At 41.2% G+C, this 21,324-nt stretch overlaps 1 protein-coding gene across 2 annotated transcripts in view; it reads right to left on the minus strand.

Moving 5' to 3' along the window:
- Positions 1 to 1,271: 1,271 nt before the first annotated feature.
- LYPD6B (LY6/PLAUR domain containing 6B) overlaps positions 1,272 to 21,324 on the minus strand; it is a 35,768-nt gene continuing 15,715 nt past the window's right edge. For both annotated transcript variants that reach the window (XM_090143473.1, XM_090143474.1), the window contains 4 exons: positions 7,366 to 7,516; positions 6,153 to 6,251; positions 5,218 to 5,348; positions 1,272 to 3,952 (listed from right to left, as the gene is read on the minus strand). In XM_090143473.1, the coding sequence (XP_089999599.1) occupies positions 3,788 to 3,952; positions 5,218 to 5,348; positions 6,153 to 6,251; positions 7,366 to 7,480 (510 nt within the window). In that variant the 5' untranslated portion in view covers positions 7,481 to 7,516 and the 3' untranslated portion in view covers positions 1,272 to 3,787. The remainder of the gene's footprint in view (positions 3,953 to 5,217; positions 5,349 to 6,152; positions 6,252 to 7,365; positions 7,517 to 21,324) is intronic.

Consider the following 21,324-nt stretch of genomic DNA (forward strand, 5'->3'; position numbering starts at 1 on the left):
AACCTTCCAGAGCAGCACCCTGCAAACAGCAAGGATAAAATAACCTCAAAAGTGCTACAACTCGGCCAAATTAACACAAACGAGCTGTGATCTTTCAAGCCCTCACCTCTCTTTTTGCACAAACCCACTCTGTCATTCAAACACCACCTTCAATTTTCCCACTTCTAATAACCACAGCTTCTTACTATAGTGCCAACAACAGCATTAGAAGCAACCTTGCCAAATCAAGACAAAATTTAAGCAAAAATAACGAATCATGATACCCACGCCAAGCAGCACCTCCCTACCTTCTGCTCTGAGCAGCACAGCAGGCTGATGTCTCTCACTTCACTGAAAATGGAGGAGACACAAAGACCTCAAGCACACATTGCTGTGCTCCAATACAGGAGAAGGTCACCAGGTGCACAGGAATGGAGACAGGCTCATTTTCTTAATTGGAGACACCTGCAAGCAGCACAGCCTGCAATGCCCTGCACTGCAACAGGGCTCCTTCCAGGCTCAGGACACAGAAAGAGGTTCTGCAGACCTTTGCCTTCTGAAATGAGTTTTTGTTGGTTTTCTTGCTGTATACACCTGAAATCAGCACTTGATCCTGTTTAAGAGACTGCATCAAGACTTCAGTTTTTCTCTTAAAGCTGCTCGAGAAGGATGTTTCACCTTTGATGCTTTTCTGATGAAGTCATGGCAAAATATTATTCAGTACTTTTCAGAAGTAGAAATGAAATGCTGCTTCCTCCCTGCTACGTGCCTGGGGGGTCTTCCATACATCATCCCATGCAATGTAAAACAAATAAAATGATACACGTATGTCACCAAACAACCTCATCTTTCTTCCTTAACTGCATCAGATGGTTCATATGACATATTCATGGGCAAAAAATGGGATTCTTACTACGTCCTGAGAGTAAGAATGCAGCAGGCTGGATGTACACAACTGGATGTACGCATAGAAGCATCAGCAGACATCTGTGTTCTGCATGTAGTTACAGATAAGCACTTACCCAAATGGCACTGAGCTGCAGGGCTAACTGAGGCATTAACACATGCATATGAACCAAAACTGAGAATGAGTTCTGATACTGGAACTCTGCTACATTAACAAATACACCTGCAGCAACACAGAATCCCTTCATTAGCCCAGGCTGCTGTCTCTATAAAGAGTTAAAAAGAAGGCAGTTAAAATCAAGCATAGCACTTTGGCACTTCAGTGGAACTCTTTTATTTTATCTTATAGACAATTCTTCAGCAAATGCATACATTATGTGCAGAATTCTTTTCAGTGTGACAAAGAGAATAAAAAATTCAGTTCAACCAAGAAAAAGATGAGCAGAGATGCACACACATCCCCATGACCTTTTGGCATCTGCAGAGAACCTGAAAGTCATTTCTCTGTGCCAAAGCCCCCCTCTGGGCTGCTTTCCAGGGGCTTTTTGGCACTCCTGAATGCTCCAAAATGGCCTTTGCAAAGTATGTATTTACAGTAAACTCATATAAGGCTACCAAGCACTTGAATGCCTCATTATGATTGTCATAATTGTTCAGAGAAACAACGTTATGGAAGTACCTGGTGCTCAAAGAAAACACCAGGGAAAGATCCGTGGTCCCAAACATCATGCTTGACTGAGAACTCCCTGAGGAGCACAGAGCAAATCTGGGATGATTTTTCCCCGTGGGTCACGTAGCAAAAAACGTGTTGTTTTTCTTCACTAAACATCAATTCTAACTATGACTGTAGCTATGTCTGAGCCCCAGATTAGTGCTGTAGGTGCGTCATTACCCAGGCATGAGCTTTGAACAAAGGAAACATGTCCAAAAATCATCCCTGGTAGCTTGGCATGTTGGATGGCCCACTGACTTGAGACAATGTCGATGTTTAAAATCCCTAATTTCTAGGGTTACTTTAACATTTTAGAGATCACTTCTGAAACTCTTGGCAAAGCAAAACTTTTGAGAAACCTCATCTCTGAAAGACACTGCAACAATTTATTGTAATTTTCAACCCCTCTCATTTTGGCTGAGCCACAGGAAAAGATCAGAACAATCACAAAGACACACTCATAAATGAATCACAATTTTATTTACAAAAAGAAAAGAAACGAAATGCAATTCTCCAACCTTGTTGGGTCAAATCATGAATCATAGCATGGCCTGGGTTGAAAAGGACCACAATGATCATCTAGTTTCAACTCTCTGCTATGTGCAAGTCGCCAACCAGCAGCCCAGGCTGCCCAGAGCCACATCCAGCCCGGCCTTGAATGCCTGCAGGGATGGGGCATCCACAGCCTCCTTGGGCAACCTGTTCCAGTGAAATCCTTAGCTGTGCTGAAATATTGGGTTGCTGGAGAAGGGAGAGTTTGAAGAAACACAATTTGGCAAAGAGGAGCAGCTGAAATGTTAGATTCATGACCATATAAAACTATCCTGATAATAATCTGAAATCAGTACCTGCTGGCCTGTACCATCAGTGAGTTTGCAGTGCAAAGAACATAATAAGCTAGAGCATTAATGAAGTAACTGTACAACTGACTTATTGTGGACTGTACTCAGGACAATCCGTGCAGATCCAGCTGCAGAGCTGGAATGGGTAGGAGCTCACTGGAGCAGCCTGGGAGTGCTGGTCTGCATCACAGAAGGAAACAAAGGTTCCAGTACATCTCACTGCTGTATTTGCAGCTTTTCATCTAATTGATGAACTGTCATCTGTATGACAAGGATTCAAATAGTCAAAGCTGGGCAAATAAACAACATTAAGCACTGTAATACTGTAAAAAAAAGGAACAGAATACGGCCCAAACTTTTCAAGTGCTAGATATTGCTATGTCCAGAGGCCTGGGATATCCAGTTGCTGACTTCTGATCCATCAAGGAGAGTAACATTTCTGGAGAATCTTCTGCAGATCAAGAGAGAACATAGTAGACTTCTCTCCTTCTTTATACAAGGGCTCACATGCCATTTTTATGGTAAAATAACTGCTCAACTGTAGCCACAATTTGAAACTTGCAGCGTTACTGCCATGTAATATAACAAAGAGAAGGACTCAGAAGCTGAGGTGAGCACTTGAGGTGGGACTCTACTGCAAGAAAATATTGCCACTGAGGACAGAATGAACTCTGAGTTAGGTGCTCAACCAGCTCATCCTCTTCAGATAGAAACTCTACCTAACTGCATATTGTTTTATAATTCCAGTGCAAGACATTTTATAGGAAAGAGAGGCATAAAGTATTATTTTATTTCCCATAGAAATGATAGCTCTGATCAGAACAGAAAAACTTCTTTCATATGTGTTCTCTATGAAAGCCATAACCAATGATAAGCTTGCATACAGCTTATAGCCCGTGTTATTCATGCATAGTGATAAACAGCTTAGAAGCAGTTCCCATTAAAATACAAATTGGCACATGGTCCACTGAGAGCTCCCCTTTATCTCACCTGATTGTCTACAGAATCCTCTTTTCTCTGTTCAAAACCACACAAACCACACGTGCATTTTCATCATAAAAGAGGGAATCGTAACAACTTGATTCTGCCTCACTGCCCAGTCACCACTGGGTTTCCTGTCGTGCTTCTTCTGTGTGTACATTTTGTTTTTCTTCTTTAAATACTGCGGACCATTTGAAATACCTTCATTAGAACACCCAAGGACTGCATGATGTGTATACATCCTCCCACTGTCCTCTCACATTTTACGTAATCGAGAAGTCCTGGTGGTTTCTCCTTGAGCGTGCTGAGCTCCTTACAATTTCCAAAGGGCCCACAAAGGCAAGTGGTGCAATGGGAGGATGCTGCATCACGACAGTGCAATTGCCATGACTGACACAAGCACTGCAATGCTGACTGTCCGCCGGCTGCCATCAGACGTTCTCCGCGCGTGCAGCACGGCAAATACTGCATTTGTGTGATTGGTTGGGATCTCCACGTTGCAAATCATGCCTTCACAGCAAGAAACACATTCCTGTGGAGAAAAAGGAGATCAGTGGACACAGGGTAATTCAGCAGAGGCTTTTAGAGATGCACGATCTGCAAGATGATTGCAAAGGACAATGAACTAAACGCTTTACCCAGCAGCTGGACCCAAAGCAGCAGATGCAGCACTCGTGTCACAGCTCCTCCTCCAAACCATGTACCACAGCTTCCCCACAGTAACTCACCACCCAATCCAATAACTGTGCTACGACAAACAGTTCTTTTGCAAAAACAGGGGAGGTCAGACCGACTTCAATCCCCAAAATAGTTTAGCAGTTCCTATTAATTAAAAAAATAATCGTAAATGACACAGGATAGAAAAATGAGTTTACATCTATTCCCAGAGTTGTGAAGAATTTTAAGAGGAAGATCATCAAAATATATCAAGTTATTGAAACAGAATTTTTGCAGAACATGCCAGTGTCATTGAAAGTCTCTCAAGGCAAGAAGGAAACTGGACAAACTGCAAGAGTTTAATGAAGTGAAATATGGAATACAATAGCAACTGCAAGAGTAGAGACTGGAACTGCCCTTATAGAACATAAGACACCCAGGTTGCAGCCCTTAATCAGTGACAGTAGTGGGATGGTGGCAGCTAGGGGCAGTGCCTTGCTTTTCAAGGTTGGCTTCAGGAGTCTGTAAATAGGAACTTTGAAACTTTCAGCAGGTTTTATGCTGACCGCTTTTTACCTCTTCTAGACTTCTGCCACCAATCTAACATAACAAATTACAGTTTTCTTTACAGCACTTCACAAGCTCCCATTTGGGAATTATTCCTCTGCGATAAATGGTGTTTGGCTCCTGTCTTTTGCAGTTTATTTGGCACAGCTCTTTGCACCTTATATTTTCCTTTTAGTGCACGAAGTCTTTTTTTGGCACACAAGGTGAGTTACTCAGACACACTTTGGAGCACCTGAGTCCCACAGCAGTTTGCCCAAATGCTGATGGCATCACAGCTGCAGCACCACAAGCATTGATGCAGGCTGCCTTACTCAGAACACAGAAACCAAGGTCCATGTAGAGGATGCATGCCAGCAATGCCCCAGAAAGCTCAGGTGCTTCTTTAGAAATGCTTATTACACCCCATGACACAAATAGGCAAGTAGGCTGAAAGGGGTAGTCATGCTTCCATTGGTGAAACTGGATTTCTACTGTGAAATACTGGAGAATATATGCTGGCACGTGCTCTGAAAAACAGCTGCTGAAATGGAACCCTTAAAGCTAACATGCTGCTCCTATCTAAGCAATGCTTACTGTGTGACCGCTTTCCCTGTGATGATGGCAGCCTACAAAATGGCATTCATCCCCAGTAGCACACTTTTTGGTGACAGATGTACTCTTCCCATGGTCTGTGAAGAGATGAACTGTCAGACAGTACTGTGTACCTGCAAAACAGATTTTTAAGTGTTGATTTTCAGAGAGAGTGCACTCCTCTACAGGGCTCAAAAACTTCACACAATTTAGCAAAATGTATAAAGCCTTTTTTCAACTCACTCAAAATACCACTTAACAAGAAATTAATTAGGGATGAAATATAAAGCTTCACTGATCCTTCAAACCTCTAGAAAAGCTGCTATCATTTAAACTACATATTTGTACTACAGACTACACATTTATCTTCTATTTTCTACTCTTTTTTTTTTTTCTTTTTGCAGCACATTGTTTTTTTCTTTGTTTCAGATATTTCCCTCATTCCTCTGGTTCATTTCTTTCCCTTTCCCACTGTGACCACCACTGTGAAGAAAAATGAGGAAACGTATTTCCATTCTTTTCTACTTATCTATCACTCTCATACAACTATGTTGCCCAGTCATTCAGGTCTTGATTGTCATAAGTGAGCCCATCATGACCACCGTACCTTGGGATTTATCCAAAGGGAAGGAGATAAGGCCAAGAAAGCAATTCTCAAGTTTTCTGATCAAATTAATTCCTAGGAAGTACACACACACACATATCTATTCCTATATATATATACATATTAATCTTTGCATTGTTGCTTTGTACTCTGAAATGGCCAGAATATTAAACTCAGCAAAAATCACATGACTCAGACTCACTAATAACATAATTGAGGGCATCACTGTGTTGGTATGTTAATCCTATTCAGTTAGGCTTCAACAAGATGGCTGAGTCAGGGAGAAACAAGTTGAACTGTGTAGGAAAAAAGCCCTTAGTGCAGAAACACTTACTTTCAGGACACCACCGATCTTCAGCCCATCTGTTACAGTTGTAATTGTCCACCGCATTATCACAGGTAAAGCACTTAAAACTGTTTGGGAACGGAGTGGCTTTGAAAGTATTAAAATACGGTAAGTTTACAAAAAAGAAAGAAAGAAAGAAAGAAAACCATAAATCAAATGCTGAAAGTAATATTTTAAGTGCTTGCACACTTGCACACATAAACATGTTACATACATGTGCATCTTCTCAGTGATACCTCGCTGTTAGATAAATGCATCCTACGACACAAGTTTCCTTGAAAGCTTTTAACTGCTTTTGCTATGCCTGATCTTTAAAGCACTTCCTCCTCTTTTCACTCTCTCACAATCCAGAATACCTTTTAAGCTTCGGTGGGAAAAGCAGTAAAGAGAGAACATCTTAAATATATTTACATGCATATATGTACACATTATAATACACCCAACTGTACATCTGTGCAGATACACAAACAATCTACATTCCTTTGATGAAAAAAACTACACCTTCAAAACCTGCTTCTGGTCCTGATCTCCAACTTTGGAGAATCTGCTCCCCTCAACAAAGGGATGGAGAGGATTATTTGAAAAGCTTATTTACATTACATACATATATGTAAACACATTTAAGAAGCACAGTTCCTAAATGCAACTATAATGTATCAGGTTTTAATATCAGGAAAATCTTCCCTTAAGTGCAGGGGCAGAATACTTCTGATGTTAGATAAGAGGTGAAAGTATGATGCCATTAATGACAACTGGATTCACAGGTCTCACAATGTTTTTAATTACCTTCAGCTTGAATTAATTGCATGCTGCACACCTATTCTTCCACTTACAAAAACCCCAACAAGATTAAAGACAAAGGACACCTGTTCTGTATTTACAAGAAACCCACTGCATAATGTTGTCAGAAGGGAGATGCTTCAGAGGCAGGAAAATATCACAAAAACACTTAAAATGTGGAAATTGTTGCTGTGGTGAAAGTTTAATTTAGTGCTGCATTTAACAGTTTGCTTACTTTCAGGCAAAATAAACCTTAGAAATAAAATGCTCTGGCTTGAAAAGCAAAAGTTTTACTTTAAAAATCCAATCCTTCATGTTGAAAGAGGAATAGCAGCTAAGAAACAAACTACTGAAAGCAGATGGAAATGAACTAAAATTTGTTACTACTGCACATGTAAGAAAAGCATAACTGTCTACTTACGGTCTAGTGGAGGTCTCACATTGTAAAAGTTGATGTTCTTTGCTGAAACCCAGTGCCCTGAAAGGAGGAAGAACAGAAGAAAGGCTCCAAGCAGCGTGTGATAGAACAGCAGCATGCTGAATGTGGTACGTGAGAAGTAAAAGTCTGAGGCCTAGGAAAGAATGGGAAAACACTGTTTATGGGGAATCATAAACAACAGCACATTAACAATACCTTAATTCTGAAACCTTGAAAGTTCAGTCCGTAGATCTATGTGAAGATGGCTAATGCAAGCAAGCATATTTCATTAACAATGAGCAACTCAAAGCTGAGCAGTTACTGCCTTCTGCTGGCCAAGATCCCACACAAAATACTTAAATTTCCACAAATTCAAGAATACTGCTTGTTTCATCTATTTGTCCTTCTAAGCAAAGTCAATCTTACAGATGCCTTGTAATCATTCCTGAAAAATAACACCAAAACAGAGATCCTGTACGTTCTACTTGAATGAGACAGGATTACAGTGCCATTAAAGACAGCACAATGCAGACAAATGTTGGCTTTAACACCAATCCAAGATTTAACCCACCCAGTCCCTTTCCTGATACAGATCAGCATATCTCTATTGACTTCAGGTAAGGGACACCACCTGAATCATAAATGCATTTATCAGTTGCTTGGCATTATCCATTATGAGTGCAAACTGGATTTAAGTGCATTCCAAGGAAGACGTTTGGTGATGATACATGTTTTGGAGAACTGCAAAGTAGAACATTCAGAGAGATGAGACAGATGTTCTGGGTGTGGATTGTGCATTTCTGTGGGGCTCTCTCTGTCTTTTGGCAAAGTAGAGAAGAACTAATCCATTAATTTTTGGGTCAGTTTGACTTAGATGTACACATGGCAAGAAGTAGTGATACAGGACCTAGTTTCAATATTAAGAAGTAGAATCATATTAAATGGCACTCAGCCCATGCAAACTCCCAACAGGAGGAACAAGATCGAGTGGAGGCTCCTGCTAAGCCAGACACATTGCTCTGAGATGCCAGCTGAATTCATTCAGAAATTCCTGCAGCCCTGACATAAAGATTGCCACCCATTTGTACTGCATCCGAATAGAACAGTCGAAAGTCTCTCTAAAAAGGGTGAGCAGCTCACAAAAGACGGGTTACTGTGGAGATAGTTATCATGTGCAATTTTTATTTTCCCAGATCTATCACCACTACAAAGGAAAATCACTGAAATGAGAGCAATGGGGGCCCAGGCTGATGCCCAAATTGGGCTTGGACTTGGTGATCCTGGAGGTCTTCGTAATGATTCTATGCACTACATCACATTGCTCTGTCCTTTCAAGTGCTGTCCTACCACAGATGTACAGATTGCTTCCCTCCTGTGTTAGTCCAGTGTTATAAAAGAGAAATAAAAGACTAACTGGAGAAGCAATTGGACTACACAGCTCTTCCATGAGGACTACTGTACTTTTTTTTGTAAGGGAATAACACTTTGCAGGTAATTACCTGGGTGGGCCCAGCCTATACCAGCTGAACATACATTTCACACTCCAGAGATACCTATCAAATCTGTTAACTCATGCTATGACCAAAATAGAAGCATTAAGCAACAACAAGGCAATCTAAAATAGCAAAGGCAATGATCAGAGTCTAGATTAGAGACTATTAGCAAACTATGAAGTAAGCAGGTCCCCCACAACTCGTTTCTTACTGAATCAGGAATGTGAAAATGTTGGTCCAGTTCCTACAAACACTGTAAAATCCAAAATAAACCTAAAGCATAGCTATAGTTCTCTCCAGTTAAGCATACGTTTGCACAGTGACAATACGTAGCACTGAAGACAGTTTATAATGCTCTTATCTCACTATCACATATTTTAGATGTACACTTGGCCTTTTGTATTTGTTGAGACACAAACCTGTGCATCCTGACTTGATGCTTTTCTCCCCCAAAACAACTTTTTGCTCCAGAGAATTCCCATTCCACGTTCCCCAGACAACTTCTCTTCGTGATGACACTCCTTGTCCACGTTACCCAACCCTACACTTGTGCTTTGAGATATTTTTTATCAAGTTCCAACACTCTAACCAAGAGAAAGAGTCACCGTAACGCACCAAACCCTTCCATTCATACCACAACTATTATTTTAGATGAGTAGAAGCGTTGAAGTCAGCGTAATCACAAAACGTCACAGGTAACAGAAGCAAACTACATCATCACATACAGCAGCTGTGTTCACAAAACGTTTGGGTGTTGTATTGAGGGATGTGGTGTAGTGAAGAAATACTGTTGGTAGGAGCAACGTTGGACTGGATGATCATGGAGGACTCTTCCAACCTTGGTGATTCTATGATAAGCATGTTTTCTATACAGTCATTCTTCCCATGATAACAGCCACCCTTAGAAACCCTGTCTCCATGTTCTTACCCCACAGGGATGGTACTCAGGTCTTACAGGGCAGTTTAAGGCCCTTAATGCCTACAGGCTGCCACGAGCATGAGACAAATTTCTTCTGACTCTCTAATGCCATCGCCCTCCCTAAGTTCCCTTGCAATACAAGCTGTGCTGGTGTTTTTTGAGTGTTTGAAGCAAGTCACTTTTAATCGAGTTGGAAATTTCAATGTATTCCAGGCAGCTCGATAGCATTCAATTCTCTCAGACTCACTCTGCAGAAAGAATCATTTCAGCACATGACAGTTGTAAAATTTCTCCCTTCAACTGTATTTTCTGCAGTTTCTACAGGAGTGAAGAAGAACTGCCTTTATGGGCAGCCTGGTCTGCAACCTGATCTGATGCACCTGGGGAGCAAATCAAAGGCACAATTCCACTTGTGCCAGCTTTCCACCAACTCAAGCTCCCTCCTGCTCCCCTGCCCAAAAGTTCCTATTGCTTTCCCTGGAGCTGCTCACGCCAAATGGAAAATTTTAGAGAAAAAGACCAGAAAAAAGCTCGTCTTCAGCTGGTGTAAAGCACCGTAAACTGACCTCACCATTTGCTGTACTCAAAGGTGTCCTTGTTTGCTAACCAGGCCAATAAATAATGGATGTTGTTTGAAATAGTCCTGGTTACACAGCTGCACCAGAAGCCATTTTCAAATAAAATAGGAAAATATTGGCAAAAAAAAAAAAAAAACAGCTTTGTTATCTCACCCAGAATCTTTAAAATGCTTATTTTCTTCAGAGCCTCTTATCTCGACTGTGCTCTCAATATAATATTATTCTAGCAGTATGAGCAAACACTTCATTAGGCACAATTAGGAATTCTCATTAATGGAATGAAAAAAAAAACCCAACACCTGTCACTCTGTGGAAGATTAACTTATATAAACAGGAGAAAAGCTGGAGATAGCAATTCACAGGGCAAGGGAAGGTGACCCAAGAGGGAAGGGCTGTGAATGAATGCTCTGTAAGGAACTGATAACTAAGGCCACGTTTCAAGAAAATCGTGAGGATAATGGCTGAATCGACAGATATATTTCAGGAGATTTATTTTATAGCATGTCAAGGTAAGAGTAGGAAGCACTGTGTTCCATTTCTGATTTTAATAAAATTCAGGCCTGTCTACATTGTTTCTCCTGGCAGAGCCTATGGAGGATTAGCAGATTTAGCATCAGATATGGAATGCAAATGAAACTTCCTCCTGTCATTTAGTAAGCAATTTTCAGGTGCTATTAGATAATTGCAAATGCTTACATAAAGCTTATTAAATACCACTTCAGGACATGAGAGCTGGAAATACATAGGCAGAAAGGTATGTATGGTAAGGGCTGAAAGAGTTACAGCCAGCATTTGACATCATCAGGTGTTCCCTACATTGAGTCAGAAAGGGTGAAAATGACATTTTCATATATGTGAAGGGAGAAAAATAGCTCCTCAGCTTCCTTGCTTCCTACAGGAGTGCTGCCGTTCTCATGTTCTTTCCTCTAGAGGTCACTTAATTTGATTTGTAAAGCAGTATTTACCATGCTCCAAAACTCAGAGAGGGAATAAATAAATGGAGAGAATAAGAGAAAAGCTTCATTTTCTGTGGGAAATAAGCAGGTATACTTAAAGTACATTTTAAAAGGGGGGAAAAAGAAGTATTCTGAAAGACTAAGAAGCCCCAAAATACTACTAGGGATGTGCAAAAAGCTATTCATTATACAAGTTCTACCCTTATTTAATACACAGATGTTTCTGTTTTCCTTACAGCATGTTACCATTACTGCAGGATAACAAAGGAAAAGTTTTTGTATTGCACTGACACATAACTGCAGCTAATAACACTGAGAGAATAAGATTTATGCCATCATTCTTAAATTCATTTATCTTCACCCACAGTACACTTAACCATGCCTGGAATTAAAATTGGTCTTAATTACAAAAAATTATAGAGTTCTTTATCTAAGGTCTTACAAAAGCAGAACACAGACCTGGTAATGACAACACCATTTTGCTGGGGTTATAATGCTGGCACGGTGGGTAGTGATGCAAACAGACCTTGAGACATGTAGGTGTCTGAGTACTGACACTGCATGCGCAACAACAATGGCTCTGGAAATGATGAATGTGATAAACCTCAGCCATACCACGGCAGTAAAGCATTCCCAAGGATAACACATGCATTTGTTCTAAGCTCACACAAAAGAGAAGATCCATGGGATGAAAACTGCTTGATAATTTGTCTGGCACTTCATTTCTTTCATAGCCAAAACTGCTCAGCAAAGAGTTGTTCCGAGCACTGACGTTCATTTTAAAGTTCAGAATCGCTGATCATCTTTGAGAAGTAATCTGTTCTACCTAAAAATCCATTAAGGAGACATGTATTTCCTATTCCCTTCTGTGAGTATAGAATTTCCTCCAACAACTGCACCTTGTCAAAGCTGTGGGTAGCCGTAAGTTTTACACTTAAGCTTGTAACAACTTCTTTATATCACACATGAAATGGTTTTAAATCTCTCTCCCACCTGTGCAAGACTGGAAATGGGAACTTAATACTACTCTAGAGAGAAGGGGAATAGGCAATGCTTCTACTTGCCTTGCAGAAAAAACAGATGAAAGCATTAATCTGCATCAGTTTAAAACTACTTCCATTTTATCTACACACAAACTTCCTACGTATGACAATATAATTTTGCATTTTTCCTAGCTGTAATTTCCTGTAATTCTATCACAAACTATGTGCCGTGTACACAGTAACACACACCCAAAAGTTACACCTGCCATTCTAGGCAATAAAGCAGAAACCGTTCTATGCAATAGAAATGAGAACTTCCATTTGGGAAACAAATACCGCGTGCCCTTTCAAACTCAAATTTCAGATTGAGATTTTGCAAAGAAAGAATTTGCTTGGAGAAAAGATGGTTTGGATGCAGTCCTGTTTCAAATCCGAGATTCATCATCACCTGCCTGAACCTATAAAGGCACTGTGGGAGCAGGGAAATTAGAAAGCATGGCAGCTTCTGCATCACATTTTTCACAAGCTCCACGCTCCGTGTATTTTAGAGGTAAGACTTAAGTAAGCTACACACCAGCTCAGCTCATAAACCTGGAAAGAATGCTTAAACCTCTTTGAACCCAACCCAACGTACGGTAAGTTCACTGCTGCCATCCTTGACTTCTTTCTTTCAGGGCACAGGGCAAGTTTAAAAGTCAGTTGTGAAGAACAAGCAGTCTGTCTTCGCATTGAACTCACTGCAAAGAAACTTCTGTTTACACACAATGTGTTTGCAGCAAGGAGGTGTCACCCCCCTACACAAATTACAGCATCTGAGAAAACCAACTGGCAGCATTTCTCCCCAGGTGACATTTGTGCTCCCCTTGCAGCACGCTGCTGTCAGCCAGCATTGCATCCCATTTAAACAACGTGTCAAAAGCACGTTGGATTCATTTCAAGAGCTAAGATGTTCCATTTTTGAGAAAGTCTTTATTGAAAAAACGTAACTTTAAAAGCAGAAATCTTTTGCACGTTGTATTGTCACGGCCTATATGATCTTATGATATGGCCTATATGATCTTATATCTCCTAAAATGACCAATTTTCATTGCAAATGTGCTGGAGGCAGGGAAAGAGGGAAATTCCAATTCCAACACAGAACACAATAGGAGCAGCTATCCAATTAAGGCCTGAAATTGTATTGCCCACAAACCTGCACTGCAGCTCGGCGTCATACATCACGCATAACATCGCTGGCATTGTAACATAACTAGTTTTGAACAGAAAATTAATCACGGTGTCACTGATCACACTTCAGAAAAATGCTTTGTGCACAGAATCCCCTCTCTTCCACATCACTGAGGCTGACCCTTGCAGGCGTCGAAAATCAATGAAGTGTTTGAGTAATTGCCATTATTCTGCCTTGCCCTACACAAGCCAACGTCGCAGCTCGAGCAGTCTTGCAGATGTCATTTTCAGCAGATAAGCTCAAACTGTGCATATCCTCCCAGCTTTTCCTCTCAAGTCTCATACTACTTCACTCTGAAGCAACAGAGAGTTGAAATATGGCTTGATAGAAACGAAGGTTTTTCCTTCTGGATAGATTTATTTCTTTTTACTAGAGATACAGCCACTAATACACATGACAGAATATACCTACACACGTTTTACAGCATTGTCTTAGGTTAACTTGGATGACACACCCAGGGTATGTGAACTCTGCAAAGGCAAGAGATGAAGCAGGGTGAAGAGAACAAGGCTTCATTTCTCTAAGGCTACTAATGAAGCGTGTTTAAATTCCTTACACAGATTCAATCATAAAAAGAATTAAAAGTCATCTGTTTGTTTTGAAATGCTTTCAATGAACTGGGCTTAATAAACTGCTGACCCCTCCTGTCTGACCTAGCATAAAAATGGCATTTGCTTCCAATCATCACCTCTAATCCAGGCAGCTGAAAGCAGCAAGAAGCAGATCCCAGTTTTTACTAGATGAGAACTATTATCCACGAGCAGCATTTGGTACAATTTGTTACCTGAACAGCCCCAGCCAGCTTTCTGCTGCAGCGAGAGAGGAGTGATTTGCTCTCATTTCAAAGGGAGGGACAACACAAACAGAAAGAGCTCCTTTTCACAGCTTCACAAAAGCCATGTTGACATATATGCCATACCTTCAACTGCAAAATCCAAATGCCATGCTGTTCTCTTCCTCTAAGGCTCAAATTTCTCGAGTAAGAGCACAGAGCTTCCATGTCTCCCAGCACAACTGGGTACTAAGCATTAATAATTAAATACTGGGGGGTTTGACTGCATGATCTACCAGAGATCCCTTCCAACCCCTACCATTCTGTGATTCTGTGAAATGTGGTAATATATCATTAAAACTAATTGAAAATCATTGATTTTTGTTCAGTTTTGCTGTAAACATCCACATTCTAGAACTGGAAGCCCACTGCTGTGTAAACAGCTGAAAGGACACCTCACTTCCACCACCTCACATTACCTGGGTAAGAAAACATTCCCAGGATTCAGAAGGAATCGAACATCCCTCACCTCAGGTCCTCATCGTTGCCAAGGATGTCATACAGCATTTCACAGCCTTTTTCATAATATATTTCCCTAAAGGGTCACTAGATTTTTTCATTGCACAGTGTGCAGGACAGGGAGCCATCCATTTCCAGCCCCAGCCGTTTGTGTCAGGACAGCACCAAGCTGTCTCTGCTCCTCTTGCAGCCTATTTCCCTTCAGATATCCTTCCCACCTTTGCAGTCCTGCTCTCTGAGAGGAAATCAGCTTTAGCTTCTGGGTGCAGAGCTTGCATTCCTCAAAGCCCCCCCGCCACTCCTCTCCATCAACTCAGTGCAGGAATCAACCAGAACCTGGAGAGTGATTTCCAATCTGACCTAATGGATTGCTTTCATCCGATTAGAAGAACAATAGAAACCACGTGCACTCTCTGCCTCTGCCATTTATCTGCCCAAAAGACATTCTTAAACACAATGAAAGTGCAGGCACAAGTAGCAGTATGAATGCCTGTGGGTGGGGAGATTTATTTACTCTATGTATCGCCTGCAGTGTAGCGCACAAGACTTAATTTGACAAATTAAAAGTTGACGATTCTTCTGTTTCCTTCTTCTCCTGCTCACAAATCAACTGTAGTGCTAAACAGAAAAGCACTACAAGAAGAAACAATTCTCACTTTCCTGACAGCAATAAATCCCTGGCAGCCGAGGCAGCCCTGGGTAAAAACCGTACAAGTATTGTTTTCTAGGAGCAAGTGCCAGTTTCTGTATCTGAAATCTCATCAGTGGTTTCTTCAGAGATTTAGGAGCTGGTATGGGTGGGCTAAACACCAGCTGAAAAGCCAAACTAGCTGCCTTGTTTTTTTGGCTGGTAACTCTCCCTTTCAAAACAGAGCAGACAGCCCTACATCCATCGCAGCAAGCTCATCTATGCGGTTACTGAGAAAGCTAGAAAATATCAAATACTACAAGCAAACCATGCGGTGTTTGCACACTGTCCTTCAAAGCAGATTAAGAACACAACATAAAGGCTAATTAAGTAGTTTACTGCAGCTGTTTCTCCTTACTGTGCTTCTCCTACTGTTCAGGCCAGTTCCAAGAACTCCTGGATGCCATTTCAGTAAGCTATCCATATAAATGAATGCAGATGAAAACTTGCCTTGCTACTATTCCCCTCTAAACAGAAAGCAATTCACCAGGGAAAGCAGAAATCGTATTCCTTTTGTGTGTGGGAGCTCACATTCTAGCTCCTCACCATCAAAGGCCCCATGTGCTTTTTCATAAGGTTACTCAGAAAATCCTTTGTGTAACCTTAAGCGTATTTTAGGCAGTCAGGTCATCACTGAAACAGTGCTCCGTAAGTTGGAAATGGGGGCACAAGAAGTAAGGAAAAAAACACTACTAAGGAAAACTAAACCACTAGCAAACACTAGTAAGAAAATAAACAGCAATCTGAAAAACACTCTCTTAGCAAAAAATATCCCATACATTTCAGTAGTAGTAGCAGTGGGTGACTCTTCCATTTAACAGCCATTTGCTGGGCTCTACAGATTTCCCTCAGCACTTGCAAGCAATCTATGAAAAGTACAGAGAGAAATACAAGGAAACGATGGATGTTAGTCCATTGCAACTCACAGGGTTAGTAGTGTTATTTATTTTAGTTGTGTTATTTATTGTCCCTTTGGACTGACAGAATGGCCTGGGTTGAAAAGGACCACAATGATCACCTTGTTCCAACCCCTTGCTATGTGCCAACCAGCAGACCAACTCTTTGAAAGGGTAGATAATGGCAGGACAATGGGAAATTGTTTAAGTTGAGGGAGGGAAGATTTAGGTTGGTTCACTGATGTCATTTACCTGGACTTGAGCAAGGCCTTTGACACGGTCCCCCACCACATCCTTATCTCCAAACTGGAGGGATGTGGATTTGATGGGTGGACTGCTCGATGGATAAGAAACTGGTTGAAAGGCCGCAGACAGAGGGTGGTCATCAATGGCTCCATGTCCAGGTGGATGGTTGGATGGATGATCTTGTAGGTCTTTTCCAACCTTGTCGATTCTATGATTCTATATGAACATGTCTTTCAATACTCTCCCTTATTCCATGTTTTTTGTCCTGTCATGCTTCTTCACTCTCCACAATGAAACATCCTTTGGCTGGGAGATTGTTCTGAGCTGGGTTATGAAGCAGGAAGCTCTCTCTTCTCCAAAAGAGCCCAGAAATGATATGTTTTGGGAATACAGGAACACCCAAGCTCACAGGGTTAGCTCTCCCTGTATTTATTTATTCCCCCCTCCTGCACTTCAGTGATTTTGTGTCAGTGGCAATGTGTGGCTCTTGCTGTTTCACAGCTTGACCATGGGCTGGCTAACTGAACCACCCACGGGCTGTCACTTTTTGAACTGGAGTTCTGGCAATCACGGCATCCCACGGCAATAAATTCCAAAGTAAAACTCCATGCCTTTTGGAAGTACTTCCCTCCATTTGTTTTAAACAAGCTGCCTGTTTCATTTATGGCACCTAGTCCTCGTGCTATGACAAACCAGGAATAACTACTCCCTACTGACTTTCCCCATGTTTTCCATGATCTAATGGTTGCCTGCCACATCCCTGACTCAGCTGTCACTTTTTCTAAGCTGAAAAACACAAATCTTTCATAGATGCTGAAGATCTCAGTTTATTGTCCTCTGCATGTGTAAATTCTGCAACCAAAGGAAAAGCCCCCACTGATCAAAGCCTGGCTGCACTGCAAATGGAGGCAGACAGACTTAAACCCCATCCTGCAGCCGAATCAGACTTTACACCTAAACTGAAAAAAAAAATTAAATGTTAATTATTGCTCACAATATGCTAAATTCCCGCTTGTCAACTATATTCCTTTTCACATTATAGGTCGTGAAATACATCAATTATCTGCAGATTAGAAATATCTCTTTTTAGAGGTTAGATGTCTGCCAGAAATTGTAGATCAAGTCCTACTTGCAGATCCTCAGAGCGTGTTTTGTGAGCATCAATGGGGGAACAAAGAGTTTCAGAGGGAACCTGGTAGCTTATTACTTCCACTCCATCACTTCTAACACCATCCACGCATGGATTATGAAGAAATTGACACAAACAGAAATTAAATCCCCACTTCAAGGATTTACAGCCGCGTGTAAACAGAAGAACAGAAATGAAACATTGTCAAACTCAGATCTTCTGTTCCAAGCATCAGCCTGGAGCAATGTTTTGTGTCTGTGCTACGTATGAACAGCATTAAACCCTCCAAACATGGAAAGGCTCAATAAGAACATCCTTTCAGACTCCTAATTATCACTGCACTGATAAATGTAGGTTAGGTGTGGAGAATGAAGGAAAGCAGGGAAAAGAAATACAGAATGGGCTGCATCAATAAACCCAATGGGGACAGAAGGGCCAGGACAAGTCCGCTGGCTGAGAAGGTAGAAAGTGAAATGAAATCAGCAATTTTAGAGCCTCAAGGATAAACTGAAGAATTTTACAGAATTAAGTTACACAACAGGTGGCAAGCAACCCTTCCATAATAGCAGGCAAACAGACAGGAAGCAATAAACTTTACCACAGGAAAAAAGAAGTTCAGCAGTCTTTTGAAGTAAGAGAGCTCTCTTGCTGCAGTTCTGAATGGGCTTCAGGCATTCCAAGGCAGCAGTGGGAAGGAGAGACAAACCTCCTGAATCACTCTGAGCCAACGCTTTAACCATTTGTATCATCAGCATAAATGGATGCTGCACCATCGAGAGTCTCAAACATGGTGTTTTCAAGCAATATCTGTATACTTTAGCAGAGACACATAACAGTGTCCATGAAGAAGGAGATGCAGAAGGCAACACAGCTTAGAACAAGGGGGAAATGTTTCAAACTCCCAGCACTGTCCAGTAAACAGAAGCCTCATAATGGGCAGCTGCTACATCTGATGGAATAGTAAGAACGGCTGTAATTATACATGCAGTTGTATGTCCTACTTAAGGATCAAAAAGTAGCTGAATATTCAACAGTACTGAAAATATGTACTGCCTGTATTACAGGTATAAATCCTGACCTTAGGAAATGAGGTCTTAATTAAAATTAAGTAGGCCATTTGAGCACACCAACTCATTAGAGTCTACAAAAGGTGATTGTGTTTGTTAAACATAATAAATCAGTAGCTGAGTTAAAGTGTTGAGTGGAAAGGTGCTGGAAAACAACAACAACAAAAAATATCTAGAAAAGACAACAGAGATTACCAAAAGAGAGAAAGACAGAAAAATAAATTCTTTGAATGCAGACCAAGACAGAGCACACTGCAAAACAGACACTGTTTTCCTCCACCCTGCCTTCATTCTCTCTTCAAAACCCTTGGTTACTTAAGTACTGATCACCTAATTAAAGAAACAAGCACAGTCTCCATTTGGATAATTATTGCTGTCTACTGATAATACTCCCAACACACTCCTCCAGTCAATAAATGCATATTGCATGCATGCTTCAGACTTCTGTTGATGTTCTGTGGGTTTAACTCCCCAAGAATTTGTAGGGTGACACATCAGCACCAACAAGCAGTAAGAAAGTACCATTACCAGCCTGCTGGTAACCCATCAGAAATCAAGTAATTCTCAATTCTGCAGCAGAAAAATACAGAACAGAAAAAGAGAGAGCACTTCCCTCCTTCCAAGAGATGAAGAACAGACTTTGCAATAAGCTGTGCTGATACGTGTTGCCAGATTTCTCCAGTGCCCCCTGGTTTTGTTTGTGTGTTTTCTAAAACCTCCTTCCACCAAACACATCAGGAAGATATGAGAGGCTTTTAATAGAAAACAAGATTACAGGTTAAATACAACAACAAGCATTCAGAAAATGAATTCAGAAAATGCACTGATGAATGACTCTCAAATCCTCCTGGTCCTAGGGAGAAAATGCTGATCTGGTCAGGTCTGGCGATGTACAACTGAGTGCAAGAGGTTCCAACTCAAATGCCTAAGAGCATGATGCTGATTTGCAATTATCATCTATATGTCACTTCCTCACTTGCCACACCAGCGTGAATTACCTCTTTGATCTTCTGCAGTTGTATGTCTAGCAGTGCATCACCCCACTCACCTCATCCTGTAATTCCACTGTAAGAAATGTTTGTGTCTGTGCCTGACCTTTAATTTGTCCCGTTTCCTTGAAGAGTGGATTGCAGGTTAGAAATACAGTCGGATGACTTCAAGGACTTCAAAACACTGACGACAGACCTAACGAGGCACACACATGTGGATGGCAGCCCCTGGCCTGGGGACACACCTCAGTGAGTGTCCTCCAAGCTGGCAGGTCCCTGTCTACTTCTAAAAAAGACCTGCCAGCTGCTGGGCTCACCACGTGCACAAGCAAGCAGCAATACCTTCACACTGCCCGTGCAAATCGTGTGCCAGTGCCACGTCTCACACAGAAACACAAGAGCAATTCACAACAGCAATTCATGACATTCAAAAATGAGGTTACAGCAACTAGCAAAGCACCACCTCAATATTCATCCTCCATGAATGTGTCAGTGCTGGAGATGAAACCTCTTCACGGCGAAGCCTGTTCAGCTGCAGAGATCTAGAGCAAAGTCCTTAACAAATAAAATCCCCAGTTGAACACGCTCATTAGCCCATTCCAAAGAACCAAAAAGCACAGTCAGCCAGCTGCATCACAACAACAAGCCACCAAAAGCATAGTGGGAATATTTTAGGCAAAAAAAAAAAAAGAAAAAAAAAAAGAAAAAAAGAAACCCTCTAGGTCAAGAAGAGACTATAAAAGATTCTATGCTTTCTATTCAGGATACAGAAAGAACTTCAGAGCAAAACTACTGCTCTGTAACCTTTGCCATGAGCCGTAATCTCGGTGGTTTTTTATCCCTGCAAAACAATTTCACACTGAAAACAGTGAAGCGATGCTGCAGCAGGGGCCAAATTCCTCCTGCTCTTATCAGGCAGTACATAGGCACTATAAAGTGTTGTGGAAAGATAAAGTTCTCCAGCTGCTGATGGTTGCTACTGTCAGCCACAATGAGGTCAAAAGTTAACACGCCTGGCTCATGCACAAAGTTTTAGGGATTGGTTAAGCTGAACCAAGAACAGCTCACTGAAAGCAACCTGAGTAATTGATAACCAAAAGCAAGAAAGCTGATTGTTGCACTGATTGTTGCACTATCCTCTCCAGAATTTATTCCAACGGCGAAAGATCAGGAGAATTGTATTTTTTAAGTTATTCATGGTAAGACCTAAGGACACACAAGAACTAGGCATTTGGTACTGTATCAAACAAAGAAAAAAAGTACATCATGCCACCTGAAGAGTTGGAAAAGACAGACCCAATTTTGCAGGCATTATTTGTTGACAGCCATCAATACTGTATTCTTACAGATAAGAATTTTACACTTAGTCACAAAGGAAGCAAGTTTGTTGAAACACAAACCTTAAACATTAGGCATACCTGAAAATCTAACATATCATTCAGAACAGGAGAAAAGGGACCCATATCCACCAATACTTGCACATGTTTCCAGTTAGGGCT

This window comes from Phasianus colchicus, chromosome 7, assembly GCF_987193195.1.
Source record: "Phasianus colchicus chromosome 7, bPhaCol1.hap1.1, whole genome shotgun sequence".
In the NCBI taxonomy this organism is placed as follows: Eukaryota; Metazoa; Chordata; class Aves; order Galliformes; family Phasianidae; genus Phasianus; species Phasianus colchicus.